The sequence below is a fragment of the Drosophila subobscura genome, chromosome U (genome assembly GCF_008121235.1).
Source record: "Drosophila subobscura isolate 14011-0131.10 chromosome U, UCBerk_Dsub_1.0, whole genome shotgun sequence".
NCBI lineage: Eukaryota > Metazoa > Arthropoda > Insecta > Diptera > Drosophilidae > Drosophila > Drosophila subobscura.
In genome coordinates, this window is record NC_048534.1 from 14,138,083 (window position 1) to 14,154,293 (window position 16,211).

The 16,211-nt window shown below is 48.0% G+C and overlaps 1 protein-coding gene across 6 annotated transcripts; it reads left to right on the forward strand.

Annotated features, from left to right (window-relative positions):
• The first annotated feature begins 71 nt into the window (after positions 1 to 71).
• LOC117901377 (rho guanine nucleotide exchange factor 7) lies at positions 72 to 14,164 on the forward strand. 6 transcript variants are annotated; one of them, XM_034812091.1, is made up of 9 exons: positions 79 to 520; positions 5,154 to 5,532; positions 5,597 to 5,797; positions 5,856 to 6,276; positions 6,336 to 6,575; positions 9,617 to 10,019; positions 10,083 to 10,325; positions 11,455 to 12,297; positions 13,789 to 14,164. In XM_034812091.1, the coding sequence occupies exons 2-9, from the start codon at positions 5,195 to 5,197 to the stop codon at positions 13,980 to 13,982; spliced, it is 2,883 nt and encodes a 960-aa protein (XP_034667982.1). In that variant the 5' UTR covers positions 79 to 520; positions 5,154 to 5,194; the 3' UTR covers positions 13,983 to 14,164. The 6 variants fall into 6 exon arrangements, with proteins under 6 accessions (XP_034667978.1, XP_034667982.1, XP_034667983.1 ...); XM_034812087.1 differs by lacking the exons at positions 11,455 to 12,297; positions 13,789 to 14,164 and adding an exon at positions 6,653 to 8,999 and having other exon boundaries at positions 72 to 520; positions 10,083 to 10,224; XM_034812092.1 differs by lacking the exon at positions 11,455 to 12,297 and having other exon boundaries at positions 84 to 520.
• The last annotated feature ends 2,047 nt before the right edge of the window (positions 14,165 to 16,211 follow it).

Below are 16,211 nucleotides of genomic sequence, written 5' to 3' on the forward strand. Positions count from 1 at the left end.
ACGATACATTGACTGCAACTTTTTGGTATATTTTCGAGGGTCTGACGGTATATTGAATCGATAGTTCCGCGGTCACACTGCTGTGCAGCCCTAATAAATATGACGAAAAATGTATTTGTAAAATGAATGCTTAGAAAAGTACAAAAATAAGTTGAAAGTGATAATGTAGACGTTAGTAAATCGACCACAAATGTGTGAACGTTATCAGCGCGTATCATACAGACGAACATCGAACACTTGCGTTTGTTGTTTTCTTCGAAATATAAAATCGGGAAGCTTCTGTCCTAATACTTGAATGCAGTGCGAAGAGTGTGTTTTATTTAGTATATTACTAATTGTGTATATAATTAAAAGCACGCTGGGCCCTGCGTAAAGTGACGAAAGTGGTAGAAGGGTGGGAGAAGCCGAAGGCCCCCCATTACTCATTCTCTATTTTTGCTGCGAAACGACAAGCAAAACGAAACCAGAAACAGCAACAACAAACGCAACAAATGATTGTTACAAATAAGCAAAGTTGAAGGTGAGTTCGATGCAGAGGGCCAGACAGTTTGGCTTGAAGCCGCCCTGAAGATGACTCAGGTTTTCCTACGACTATGCCGCAGTCAGAGTTCAGTGGCATCATCCGAACCGAACCCCACTGCAAGCCCCATCCCTCCGTTGATGCGTCAGCGGGGCTGCATGCAACTAAAGCAACAATCTAGAGGCTCTTTCGGGGAAGAGTGCAAGTGTAATTTACTGCCGGTTGAGGGCACAGTGCGCCGTCTCGTAGAGGTTGCAGGTCGCAGAGGTTGAAGTGTCCCGCCATTTATGCTGCATAATCCATTGGGTCAATAGCAGGGGCCGCCACTCCAAAGAATCCGTGCCGCCTAAGTGGGAGAGCAGAGGTAGAAATGTGCTTGTTTGCTTGTGCCCCTGCCTGGTATCCCTGCCCGGCTATATGTACACACATACATATGTATTTTTGTCTGTATTTATCTTCCTCCGGTGTCACTCTTCCTCTGCAGAGCAAGTCTAAGAGGAGCAAGAGGAAGGCGGATGGGGAGAGAAACCCCTAACCAGCGATAACCATTACCAACAGTCGCCACGAACGAAATTTTGAACAGTTGCCAAAATAAAATTCTGTCAAAGGCAAAACTCAAACAAATGCAAATTCTGTCCTCTACAGTGTATCAGGCACCTTAGAATGGATTTTAGAACAAGCTCAAAGAAAATAAGAGCTTTAATATAAAGACTCAGTTCTGTTTTCTGGCCAGACTCAGGGTATCAAACAGTCAAAACCATCATTCGTCTTGACATTTAGCCCTGTTATTGTTAGTTTTGCGCTCTAAAGAAAGCGTTTCGTGAACAACTTAAGTTTTTATTTGAACAAAAAGTCATGCGCTTGATTTTCATTTGGAAATAGCAGCAAACCCCTCTGCTTTATGGTTCCTGTTGCTGTTGACCTCATTTTCCCCATGGCATTGGCAATACGATACTGAAAACTTTGAAAGAGAGAATTTCAAAGTCCAATCAATTCAAATTATGAACTTCCTCGCCCACGCACCTCTTTCGAGAACCGAATCCACAGACTGGCAACGGCAACGGCAAAGGCAACTCGAACTGAAGATATCTATAAATACGGCGGAGCAATCAAATTATATTATGTCTATATATTGTACTCGTATCTGTGGTGCACATCCAACCAATGCGGGGAAAATGCATCTCAAGTGGCGGCCCCTCAGGCCTCAGGCCTGTTGTAAATCTCAGTATTGACACATTGAAGGGGATTCGAGAGGCGGATACGCAGAGTGGATGAATGGATGGATGGATTGGTGGGATGGTATGGGATGGGAAGGGAGGGGAACTAGCCGTGACAAGATCTTGCCGGCTGTAGAACTGCATAAATTTGGTTTGTCTTTGGCTGGCTTTGTTTTCATTTCTTTGATTTTGCGCGAGAACAAACAAAGAAAAGAAAAGAACGAAAAACAATAACAAATCTACTTTCGGCATTGTTTACGCTCTTAGTGGGACAACACAGAAATACACATCGTGAGATCTCATAGGTGTTCCCCCTGCTCTCGCAGTGATTTCTCGTCGAATTGCGCATTTCCGGAAGCCGCTCCGACAACATCCAAACACACACAGCTACATATGTATGCATTTGATTTCTGCCTTCGGTGACAGATCGTTAATATCCGAAAGAGTCCATCATGTTGTAGGTATTATATTTAGAGAGCGTGGGCTCAACGTGCACCCATACTCGTGTCTGAGCTTTGACATTGCTGCGTCGGCGCCATGTGCAGGTTTAATGAATTAATTAAAATGTTGTGCAGTTTGCAGCTTGTGGCTGCTTGTGGCTCTCGCCTCCCTCATGCTTCCTGTCACATTCTGTGATGCGTCCTCGGCTGCATCATTAGGGGACGAAGCAGCCACAGCCACAGCCACGGCTAGCACCTACGGAAATTTGATTATTGTCGGCCAGGGACTTGAGCAGTTTCAGGGTTCTCATCAGGGGAAGTTGCATGGCCCATTCTATGTTTGTACGATCCACCATGCTCACATTTGACGCCTAGACAGGTTCTGTGGAGTGAAGTTCAGTGAAGAGTCACGACCCACGGTCACGCATCTTCCGAACTGAACGGAACAGGTGACTCCTTCCGTATGTCTTTTGTATATGCACACGCTCTTAATCGATTACTGAACACATAAACATAGAGCAACATCACATCCAGCAAAAATGCCATGATTCCTACGCGAAATATTTTAATGGGTTTTTTAAAAACAGAAAACAAAACAGAACGAAAGCAGCACGACGGGGAACGACGCTCTACATTTCTCAATGAAACAAAATTAAGATATAGAGTGAGCCCCATTTCGGAATTTTCGAATTGGGAGGCTGTGGCCAAGTTCCCCATATTGTCATATCTGTGTTGATTTTTCAAGAAAAAATGCGCTGTATCCGCCCGTGAACAGATATATTGTATGTACGTTTCTATGTATGTTTCATTCGCGATCATTCAGTGAGAGCCGAGCCAGAGAAAAGAGAGAGTGAGAGTGATGTCTGGGAGGGAAAAGCGTGAAAATTCGGCTTCTATTTGTCGCCAGTTTTTCTGTATTTCGTGGTCCGCAGCAGGCAGTTTCGCTGAGGCAATGAACGCGTGCGGTGCAACGGCAACGGCAACGGCGGAATACGACGAATTTTCCGTACAACAATTCATTGTTGAACAAGTATATATTCTTTAAAAATTCTGTATAATCGTAAGAGTGCGAGAGTGTTGTGTAGCCAAGCGGCCGAAAAGTCACAATCTGACGGCGTTTTCATGCGTGTGTGCAACCAAAACGTGACCTTGCCTCTTAGAAATATTCTCAGACAGAATTCCGAGGAAAATCGTCTGATTAATCTTGACAACTTTCGCCAAAAGGAAGGCCCTCGGCTCTCTCGGGAAACTGTAATGGAACGTGTCTCTTGGTCAACTGTTTGAAAGTCTCGGAGAACGTTTGTATGTACCCAGCCTCAGATATCTTGCAAAATCTCAATATAGCCATTCCCATTTGCCATATGGGAGTGAGTCGAGTCGAGTCAAGTCGTCAAGATTTATATGTATGTTTATTCGTCGGTTTTTTATTTTTAGTAGGCAAACTGAGGAAAAAAAATAGCATTTTGGGCCAAATAGAAACATGTTTTTCATATTTTGGCGTTTACTCATTGCAGCAATAAAAAACAAGAGTGATTAATGTATTTATGTATGTATAACATAACATTTAAAGAAAGTGTACATAGAGATAGTAATAATGTAAATTATATAGTATCTATGCCTTGTTCAGAGACCTCTAGACTTTCCAGATACATACATTATACATTATTTGTACATTTATTGAGTTGCCTCTAAATGTGTTGAATTTATTAGTGTATAATTTATCAGCATGTAACAGAGCTCAGATAACGACTTTACGATCTTGCATTTTGTTAAGCTAGTAAACTTTTTTACCAACTGTTTCGAAATACATACCTAATTCATAACTCGAGCCATGTTGAATACTTAAATGTAAAGTTCATATGTACATACATACATGCATAAGCAGGTGCCTAGCTGTTCTAGAAAACGTTATTGCTCTCAAGAGGGACTGAAAGGACAGAAGAGAGGTGTATGCTAGGAATGAGCGCGAGAGATCGAGAGCGTGAGAGCAGCTTAGTTGTTGCTGCTTTCTGAGAGCGAGCGAAAAAGGGGAGGATAAAGCACGAAATAACGGTACAGCGCTTGTGCTGCTGCCGTGTGTGAGTGCACGTTAACTGTGAATGCTGAGCAAATGTGTAAAACAAAACTCCAATCTCTTCACGCTAAGTAAAGCTTTTCATTATTTTTAATCTAAAAGATCTGCATTATTGGTTTGCTCCGGTGAAACCACTTCCCCTCTTGGGGAATCGTCTGACATTTAAGTTTAACGATATCCATAAAAATTCTTCGATTTAGAATGTCTTCTGCTTGTCCGAATTCGCATGCTGAATCTCTTAAAGTAATGTTCGAACAGTCCATAAAGAATGGGCTCGTAAACATTTTGAGTACACGACACGGTCGTTGCTTATGATTTATACTCGTTTATTCGCCGCTCTCCGTTCTCCTCTCTCCTCTCTCCGTTCTTCACACTGTTTTTATTGGCCTAAAAAATCTGTTCTGATTTCGTAATCTGTGAGTGATTTTGTTGTGTACAACTTACACTCTTTTTCTTCCAATTTTCCAATGGTTGCTGGCTGCTGGCTGCGGCTCTGACCTTGGCCGTCGTGTACCGTGCACGAGTTTTCCAGACACTTGCAGCATGCCAGACCGAAAAAATGTCAAGAGACTTGCGCACGCCTTTAACGCCGAGAGCAACAGATGTTTAAGAAATGTTTTTCAACGTTTAGATAGCGGCAGAAACCAATGGAATGTCCAACGATCCGAAAAGATGATGAGAGCATGAGAGCAAATTGCAATGCTGCGTAGGTGCCGGCAGAAAGTTGGTGGACAGACAGACACACATGTGGACACTTATATAGATACGTCTTTGTGCTCACAGATGGTCAATGGATGGGGAATTTCATTGAACAAATTGCTTGCTTGATTTTTTGTTGATTTTTCAAGTTCAGCAACTGAACCGAAACTGAAAATTCCCCTTTTGTTTTCGCCTCGTTTCAGTTTAAGCAATCCCAGAGTGCAGACCCAGAGCAAGCTTGAAGATGGAGCATCCACTGATAGTGCAGGCCGAGTACTCCTTCATGGGCAGCAACAACGATGAGCTGTGCTTCAAGAAGGGCGACGTCATCACAGTCACACAGCGCGAGGATGGCGGCTGGTGGGAGGGCACACTGAACGACAAGACTGGCTGGTTTCCCAGCAACTATGTGAACGAGTGCAAGGCACAGCTGCCGCTGGCCGAGACCATACGTCCGCCGGAGGAGATACAGGAGTATCGCTCGGTGGTGCTGAAGGACCTGCTCGACTCGGAGCGTGCCCATGTGGCGGAACTGCAGGGTCTGCTGGAGAACTTCCTAGAGCCCATGCAACAGACGCAAATGTAGGTGCCAGATTTCCACTGAAAGGGAAGCTATTCTGATGGCATTGTTTGCCTCTCCTTTTAGTCTCAACCAGGACGAGTATGCCCAGCTGATGTGCAACTTTGTGGAGATTGTGAGGACACACGAGGAGCTGCTCATACAGATCGAGGAGTGCAACGATCGCGTGGGCAAGCTCTTCCTCACCAGCGCCCCACTCATGAAGAAGGTCCATCAGGCCTACTGTGCAGCCCATCCCAAAGCCATAGTCATATTGGACAAGTACAAGTGAGTGCAACTCCCAACTGCTTACGAATTTATACTAAAATCTTCCTTGGTTCTCCAGGGATGACCTGGAAAAGTACATGGAACGACAGGGGGCGGCCACTCCAGGCTTACTCGTGCTCACCACGGGCCTCTCGAAGCCCTTCCGGCGGCTGGACAAGTACTCGGCCATGCTGCAGGAGCTGGAGCGGCACATGGAGAGCAGCCACCCCGACCGTGGCGACACTCAGCGCAGTGTGGCCGTGTACAAGGACATTGCGGCCACCTGCTCGGCCACGCGTCGCCAGAAGGAGCTGGAGCTGCAGGTGCTGACAGGACCAGTGCGCGGCTGGCAGGGCCAAGAGCTGAGCACCCTCGGGGACATCATACACATGGGCAGCGTGGCTGTGGGCGCCGACCATCGGGATCGCTACTTCGTGCTGTTCCCCCAAACGCTGCTCATCCTGAGTGTCAGTCAGCGCATGAGCGCCTTTATCTATGAGGTTGGGATTGCTGTTTGCTTTTAGTTTGCGAACGTTTTGTTAATCTTTCTTGCTCGCAGGGCAAACTGCCGCTCACTGGCATCATTGTGCACCGGCTGGAGGACACGGACGCCATTAAGAACGCCTTCGAGATCAGCAGCCCACTGATCGATCGCATAGTGGCCGTCTGCCAGGGACCCAACGAGGCCAACAAGTGGGTGGAGCTGCTGAATGCCAACAATCCCAGCCTGCCGATGGGCATCAAGCGGCAGCTGAGCAACCTGAGCAACTCCTCGATGGGACAGCTGAATGCGGCGCATGTAAGTGATGAGCTATAACCGAACAATGATCTTGATTACCTCTTTATTTCGTACCATAATCTTGGGCCACTGAGCAGCTCAGCCAGCACTTGGACTCGCGCGGCTACTGCACGCGATTCTCGCTCTGCGCATACTACGCCAGCACGCCCAGTGAGGGTAATGTCCACCCAGTGCGGACGACGCTGCCGCCCAGCAACTATCCGCCCACGGCGCCCTATGCGAACCTCAGCGCGCACTTTGCCCGTCTGGTTAGGGCCGGAGGACTGAGGAGTGCGATTGTCAAGATGCTGCTGTATCCACAGGCTCGCCAGAGCATCGATCTCATGCGCATTGCGCTGCGCAAGAAGCGCTGCCACAAGGCTGCTGCCAAGCTCAAGGATCTCAATGAAAACGGCGAGTCTGGGCAGTCGGAACTGGAGCGGCAGGATGCCATTGAGCTGCCCACAGACTCGGAGAGCTATGAGGATGACTTCGATGATGAGTACCTTCATTCCTGCGACTCGGATCCGTTTGAATACGTTCAGTTTTATCAGAACAAGAGGAACGATTCCCTCTGCAACTCCACTGGCACCTTTGTGGACCATGGGCTGCCCAGGAGACACTGTTCGTCCATCAATCTCATCAAACTGGATTCGATTGATGACCAAGAGGTTCTCGCTCAGAATGAGCTGAAAAAGGAGTCGCTCATCATTGGTTCCAGGGCTCTGCGGGCCATGGCGCGCAAGTCATTGAATCGGAATTCCAGCGTTCACACTTCCACGGCCACGCTGGAGCTGGGTGCTGGCGGCAGCATCACGAGCTGTGTCGCGGAGGAGCAGCCAAAGAAATCTTTCACCCTACAGCAGCAGAGCTCCGATGCCAGTTCCATGTATGCAGCTCGCTTGGGCGGCGCCTTCACTGCTTGCGAGAACCTTGCCAGCATGCCCGATGATCTCAGCCTCAGCCAGGTGCAGCGCGAACAGGAGGCAACCGCTCCTCTGCCCGCCTCGCCAACGGAGCGGCACAGCATGCCGAGCATTTTCGTGGGCAACCGCTTCAATCTGTCGAAGAACACAGAGGTCTATGTGCCCACGTGGAAGGATCGGCAGGAGATGCAGAACCAAAGTGTTGAGGCGGAGCCAGAGGACGGAGTGCACTCCAGCTCGCTGGATCTACCCGCTGCCTGTCGCACTGCGCCCGACAAAATGCAAGCGGAGTTGCTGTACAACTACGACGAGGCGCTGGCTTCCCTCGAGAATCCGCTGCAGTTGCAGCGCGAAACTTTGCCCTTCCAGAGCCACAATCTAAACTCGGATAAGCGGGTCTCCCACAAGAGCGACAGTCCCGCGTCTGGCAAGCCTCAAAGAGAATCCAGCCAGGCGGCGAGGAGCAGCTCAACGACCGAACTGTGCATTGATACCGCCTCCAAGAAGCGGGACGCCGCCGCAGAGCACAGCAGGGACTCCATTAGGCGCTGCATTAGCTATCAGTTTCTGCAGATGTCCAACCGCCCACCGCCGCCGAATCCGCCTCGTCGCGATCCAGATCTCCACTTGCACTCGAAGTGTCGCTGTTGCGAGAGCTCCCAGTGCCCCAGTCCGCGCTCCAGTGACAGCGGCATGGCTGGCAGCTGCACCATAGCCTCGCCAGATCCACCCAACCCAGAGTCCTATTTTCCAATGTGCGCCACAGGCCAGGATGTGCTCGATGACAGCGGCAAGTCCGGCGAGCGCTTTGATGTGTGTGGCATGTTCCGTGATAAGTTTCTGACGCCAGAGGCAACGCAGGAGGAGGCGGAGCCTGTCGAGGAGCTGGCAGAGGAGCCGACGACACCCACGAACCAAAAGGCAACCCAAGAAGAGGCTTCCATTGTCAGCACAACGCAGATTCAAGTGAATGCCAGGAGCATTTATCTGCCCTGCAGCGCCAGCATGGATGAGACGCACACCACTTCGGCAACCGATCCACTGGTCAGCTCCAGCTCAGTGGGGGAGCTGGACACCGCACCACGCGCCACCTTTCGCTCTGGAATGTACGCGCACTGGTGGAAGAAGGAGCGCCTGCCGCCGGAAGTGGTGCGGGGCATAGCCCATGCGTACAACAAGAGCCTGCCGTCGGTGCATGACAGCTCCAAGGACTCCAAGGACTCGGGCTCAGTGTGCTCCAGCTGCTTCTGCTCGCTGGGTGCCAGCGGGTACAGCGAGGGCACGCTGTACTGCTCCGTGTGCCAGAACTGCGTGGACTACTACAATGGGAGCACCACCAGCACCACCAATACCACCACCACCACAGCCTCGTCCTCCTCTGGCTGTCCGCTGTGCAGCGAGGATGAGGCGTCGGCCCGCCTGTCCGCCGCACGCGGGGCATATGCCAGCGAGCCAGCCTACTCCTCCTCGCTCGACTGTCCCATTTGTGCGGCGCGCGTCTCTTTCGCGGGCGAAGAAGGCAAGCAAACCGAAATGTGTTGCCTGCCAGGTTGCCCGGAGGTTCGTCTCAGTCTGAGATGGAGCTTCGTGTGGCCTGGTCGGTGGGCGTTTGTGCACGTGTTCCGTTTGATTGTTTTGTAAATTCGTTTTGCTCTCTCATGTCCACCCATATTCAAAAACCATTTGGCAAAATGCAGCACGTCCAAAACGAAATCGAAACGATCGCATCCACACAATTGCTTCCTCATCAACCCATGACATCCCATGACTAACCCGTGTGTATGGCCCGAAGCGAGAGGGAGAATCTCTCCACTAATCATACCAGAAAATCATTCCAGTTTCCTTGCAGAACTTTTGTTACTTTTTTGGCGTTGTGTTTTTGCATTGAGGTTGTCATCTTTGTAGCCAAACGAATTACAAAACATTTATCTAACGCTCAGCACCACAAAGAACCACAAATTCTAAATGAGAAATTCGCATTCGATTCGATTTGCTTGCTGCGCTTTGCTCGCTGCAGCCACACACAGGACTGCTTGCCGCCTGTACGTTGTTCTTGTTAATTTGCAGCCGCCAAGAGACCGAAAGACTTTTGTTTTATTGCTGAGTATTCATGAGGCTTATCTCTTTCCTTTGCAGATGTCGCCGCCATCGAGCCACAGCCTGCTGCTGCTGCCTCCACAGGCAGGCGGCCGTCAGCAGGTGCCAGCCGTTCCTTCGGGCAACAGTCTGCAGGGCTCTCCGGCCGCCAACTCGATGTCACAACACAAACGGAGCCAGTCGTTCAACCATCACCTGAGCTACAACCAGTACACGCACACTCAGCCTCCACCACATCTTCTGCATCCGCCACAACCACCAAGTCTACCAAGTCATCTGGGGGCGGCCGGCCACAGATCAAGTTCAGCCCAGACACCAAGCAGCAAGACAGCAGCCCAGGCACCAGCGGCGGCAGCCATGGACGGCAGCCCGGCGGCACTGCAGGCAGCAGCGGCAGCGGGAGCAACGGTGGGGCAAAGCGCAAGGAAAGGAAGCACAAAGGGTGAGCTCAGCACACATCCGGATCAATCTTTTTCGCTTATGTTTCCCTTCTGCGCATTCTCAGCTAACTGGACCATCAGCTGCTTGCGTCCCACGCCGCCGCTGCGTCCCAGTTTGTTGAATGCCGGTGGCAGTGGCGGTGGCGGTGGTGGAGGCGGCGGCAGCAGTAGTTCCTCCAATGCCCTGGCCAGCTACTGCAGCGGTCGTAAGAACCAGCCCACCTACGAGGAGGATGCCCTGGTGCTGCGCGTCTTCGAGGCCTACTGTGCCGCCTACCAGAACAATGCCAGGAACACCATACACTCGGGTAAGTGGCGCAGGCCGCCAAACATGTGCCTCATCTAGCAGCCACAGCTAGCTGTGGGCTTTGTAAACATTTCCGTGTCGTGCCAAGAACTTCCCAAATAATTGACCAAAAAGCAACTTTGAATATAATTAGAAAATTGCTTAATTTTACTCACACACACACACAGCTGTACACTCACACACACACTCACTCTACATTTAGTTTTCATTTTTGTTGGTTTATAATTTTAATAATTTAATTTGCTTTTTAATCACCTCTGAATTAATTCACCAAACCAAGAAGAGTTTTTCCAAATTGAAACGAGAACTTAAATTGTATTAGGCTTAGGCGAAAAGTTTAATTTTAAGCTTGAAAATTGTTAACCAAACCTTAACGTTTAAGAGAGTTTAATGATTTGTAATTTTTAGTTGACAGAATTGGCCATTAATGTTTCGTTTTTAAGCTGCGAAATTGCTGCTAAGCTGCGAGCAAAGGAACCAAAGTTTTTTGTTACAAATCTCTTGATGTTTTTGTATTTGCAATTGGAATTGTTTGTGTTTTATTCCCACATTGAATAAATATTATGTTTCTGTTATTATCCCATTTACCTGTGTAAAGTTTAGTTTAATTTATTGTTACACCCACGACCGCCCGCCCCATACATCATTGCACTATCCACCACTCCATTCAGCATTGTCACTTTATGCCTCTCACATTATGTATATTCGTACAGCTAGGGGTTTTGGTTTAATATTCTTTTCCACACACTAACTAGAGAACTTTCCCTCTGTTCTGTTTTATTCTCATCCCCCCCCACTTGGTATCTGGTTCTGGTATATGTCCACTGTCCCGGTTCGGTCCGTCCACACACAATCCCTCATCATCTCACAATCTCCCACTTATGCTTTCCTGTATGTATGTTTGCTGTTGTCTCCCTTGTCGTTGTGCTCCACCCGTTTTGGGTTCTTTTCATTTGTGTTTGGTTTTTGTTTGGGTGTTTTGGTTCTGCGTCCTTCCTGTTGTCGCTGTTGGTATTTCGTTTTTCCGTTTTCTTCAAATATCTTCATTTTTCTCTCTCTCTTTCCAACAACTCCTGAACCGAACCAAACCGAACCGATTTGAACTGAAATGAATGCCTCCGCCTCTGTAGTCTTGCAACCTTGGACTCCGTGCCTGCCCATACGCGGCGGCAAGCTGAAAACGAGCAAGACCTTCTCGACCTCCAATCCTCAGCTGCCTTTCATAGCCAATGCCACCTACCTCAGCCAGGCACAACAGCAGCAGCAGCAGCATCACCACCAGCAGCAGCACCATCAACAGCAACAGCAACAAAACCGCCAGCATTCGGCAGGAAGCCTGAACTCCTCGTTCATTTGGCGAGAGGCCAGTCCAAACAACTTCAATCTGTACTCCAGCTCGGTGTCCTCCTCGCTGAATGCGGCCCCTGGGCAGCGCTACTCCATCACAGGAGCGGGCGGAGGTTCGCCCTCGATCAAGGACTACCAGCGAGCGCTGTCCGAGGAGCGGGCCACCAGGAAGTCCCTGAACCGCCTCAAGAGCGGCTTCGGTTCTGGCTACGACAACGTGTGCACTTCGCCCTTGTTGCCGAGGAAAAACAAGCCCGCCCCGAAGCTGATTGCACAGCAAACGTATCAGAGATCGCCCACAACTATTGTGAAGCCAAATCCTGATGGAACCGTTGCCCATCCCGGACTCTACGACCGCCGGCTGAACCGTTCCTTCGAGACCTCCACATCCCACCGCTATGCCGGCTACGGTGCTGGCTACCTGATGAACTGCGGCGGCGCCCTGCGCACCAGCACACTACAGCGGAGCACGCCCCAGCTGGCGGGAGCCGAGCGGTCGGACGACAGCGATTTGGAGCGCGAGGAACACGGATGTGCTGCCTCACTGCTGCGCAACGGAGCGGGTCCGGCGTCCCTGGAGCTGAACTCTGACGGTACCAAGCGGCAGTCGGGCAGCTGGTGTTGCGGTAATTTTGTGATGAAGCAGTGGCGCAAGATCAACCATCTTTGAGTCTGTCTGGGTGTGGTCGGGGCATGCCTCATCAATCATCTCTGCATCAGCATCAGCATCAGAACATCAGCATTCGCATCCCGCATTGCCGCCTGCTGCTCCAGCCGCTGCTCAAGCTTTGCTTTGAATGAAGAGTATTTAATTATATTTTTAGTTGATTTCTGGCTGCTCAACGCTTTCAACGCCAAAAGCCTTAACCATAGATTGTAACAACTAATTTGTACAATGCCAGAGGAGTTTCGTGCTCCTCAACACTTGACCAAAATGTTTGTACAAATTACTTGCCAGTCCTAGCCATAAGCCATAAGCGCCGCCTTGTTGTGTCTATAAACCTAATTACGAGTAGAGTTTGTGTGTGTTTAGCATAGCTGACATTGTGTCCTGTAATAAGCATCCTACCGTTTGCCTTCGTGACAAGACTAAGCGAGTTAGAGACTAGCTCTTTGAGGCTTGCCAGCAGCTCCAGTTGGTTCCTGGCTTCTGGCTTCCATATGCGATACGGTTTAGTTCCGCTGCGAGAAGGGCTCTACAATTTCCGTCCTCGGCTTTACACGCTACACTTTGTAGGGAACACTTTGTAGTTTGCTAAAGAACTATAAGTGTATTTTTTTGCCATAGCATAAACTTTATAATCTATAAACATTTACTCCTAAACGTATTTATGTTTTGTGCGTACTAAACCAAAATGGGGGTAGACCCAGTGCTGCCCAGTTATAAGTTATTGCTAGTTCCAGTACTCTCGTGTTTATGTTCGTTGCCTGCCTAGCAAGAAATCGAATCAAAGTACGTGCAAGTGTGTAATCAAAAGGCGCAGATTTAAAGTCTCTTAGCCATAGCCACTAAATCAAAGTAACCTACTGTTGTGCATTATTAAACGAGGGAGAAACCCCCCGGCCGTAATTTGTAAGTGTTTTGTGCAAAATGTTGTCTAACCAAATGAAACTACCTTATAATCTAATATTTATTAATCCGTTTGTACGTGTTTGTATTTGTGTTCGAGTCGAGTGGCAAGAGAAGAAGTCGAACAAAAATGAAACGATAAATGAAAAATGAATAAATCCTTTACAAGACGAAGCTCCCTTTTGTTTGTCTCTGTGTGTGGCTGTGTGTTGTTCATTAGTATTTATGCTTATAATATAATTAGTATAACTTAATGTATTGTAGCTAGTAGGGATCTAGGATCCAAGTGTTGCAATGCAGGGGCCACGATGTCTTACCTTTAGCAATTCTTCTTTAGCACTCTCTTTATTTCCGTTGTGATAGCTTACAAATTATGATTTATGCACACACATTATAGACCATCTACTGTACACATTTCTCCGCCGCCCCACTTCTATGCCATTATTCGATCCTCAACCAATCACACAACACACTAACATATTTTGTTCTTTATTCTTTTATCCAACTGAAATACAAAAAAAAATCCAAAACTCCCACAACCGAGCAGGCCTTGAGAACGAGGACATGACACCGACATTGCGACAGCTCTGGACCGCCATACGCCAGATGCAGCAGGACATGTCCCAGATCAAGCTGCAAATCAACGAGGAGCGTGCCCTGCGCGCCGACCTCCAGCAGCTGCTCATGCAGCACCTCGAGACGAGCAGCGTGAGCAGTGGGGCCAACACACCCAAGTGTTGACTATGCAAGTAGCTTCATACTCCATCGACGATGAAACGTATCCCGCCGCTGCTTCCACATAGCTTTATATAACTTAGCTATAAGAGTGTTTTATTTTGCATCCAACCCCCCTGGGCAGTCGGGCAGAGTGTGTACCAAAAAAATGAACTACCAATGGACTTTACAACCCCACACACATACAATATTCAATGTATATTTATTTGTGAATGGACAATACGCCAATAAGTGTGTGAAAGCTACTTCTAAAATACGTCTACTTCTATGCAATCTACTAAGAGTTGTACACCTATTTATAGTCTAGAGTTTATCAGCATTAACATTGTTAGATTTAGTTCTGATTTGGCCTCACAGGTTGCCACATTGCAACGCTCTAGTATGCTGCTTGTGTAAGTTATGTTAGTTAGTCCCAGTTCCAGTCCCAGTCCCAGATTTGCACTTTTGGTTTGTTCATTCAAAATTCTGAAAATGTGCCAATAATTTAGTATTCAAATTAAGCGAGTTCTGAAACAACGCTCAACAGAAGTTGTATTTACATATATTTTATTATACAATATAGAAACATTTACGAGGATAAATATAAACAAAGAAAACAGTGGCTCTAATTGCGTATAAATACTCCCATAACGAGGCTGACGGTTAATGTGCGCCCACAGATTGTAATCGGAACCCACATAAACAGCTAAGAAGAAACGGAAACTAACCCAAATCAGCGGCAGAAGAATGACAATGATTTAACAAGTGTAAAACAATGTATGCCCGCAACAGTTTCTTTGACAATTTTACTGCATAATTCGGAATGCTTTCAGGTTTTTCTGCTCTGCTTCCTACAACTCCGACGGCGACGCTCTCCGCTGTCTGCTGAGGTCCATGTCGGGGCTGCTGAGGAACATAATGAGATTGCAATCACTCAGCGGCAAGCTGAGTGGAGGCAGCTGGCGACAAATGAACAGCAAGCGTTAGACAAGACCCAACAACACACAATGCTGGCGAAACAAATTCAGTATGTCAGTAAGGATTTGAGAACAATGCAAGCGCTAGCCGGTCGGTCTGAGTTGCTGTTTGTCTGTCTGTCTGGCTGGCTGATCGGCTTGGAATGTGTCACTTCCACTTCCTGGGGCCGTGGAACTTGCGGACTTGCCTTGCCCTCTGTGTTGAGTTGTGTTGTGGCAACGGATGCAAAGACTTGCGGAAGTTTTCGCATGCAATCTGCACAGACCGCCCTTCCTTCCCAGGGGCTCTCCTCCAGCCCTCCACCTGCTAGCAAGACTTATTGCAGCTGCTTAGCTAAATGGATTCGGCTGGAGTGGAGATGGTGATAGTAACCCCCTGGGCCGCTTTAATGACGATCATTAGCGTTGCTTTCTGGCTTCATATTTTCCAACTATTAAATTATTAGCAATTAGCAATTACTACTTTCAACTTGATGATTACCCGGGCCTACATGCAAGAAGCGAAGGGCGCCCCTGATGGTTCGCTTAAAGACTTTATTGTATCTGAAAGCTATTAAAAATTTAATTCTTTAGTTTTATGGCAGGTTTTTCTCTGCCGCGGATCGGTCTTCCGTCGGCTAGCAATCTCAGATCCCCCGAGAGGCCTGGAGCATAAAACTCAACTGACTTGTAGCCTGAAATTATCGCACAAGTCCCACCCAGCCTGTCGGTTATGCCTTAAAGTCTTAATGGCCGCTCTGTATAATCCACAAGGTTCGCTGCTTAGCCAATTTTTAACGCTGCCAAGGCATGGCTGCCACTTCCATCCCAGTTCCATGTCACAATTAGTCGGGGCTGGGCAACTTTTCCCGACCCTGCCTCGAAATTGAAATTATAATTTGCAACCGCAATCAACCGCACTGCATATGCATGTACATTTGTGTGTACATATTTATGTATGCATTTATGTAATTTGGTCTAACTATTGTTACTACCTGGTGGGATGTGGCCACACAGCGACAGAGGGCGCTTCCCATTAATATCTCCCGCTGACATCTGATTCCACATTTACAATTAATTGTGGCTCTTAAATCGCTTCTGGTTGTTTAGTGAAATTTCCGATTGAATATTTGAATATTCAATTTCGTTTAAATTGGAAATTTATTCGCTTGTGGCTATCGGAAGCTGCCTTGAGGGAGAAAGGGCTTTGCTGACTAACTTTCCATTACTTTTCTTCTTGTGGTTAATATAGAAATTGAATCAAAAAGCAGGGAATATTTTACACTTTTTTATACTCACT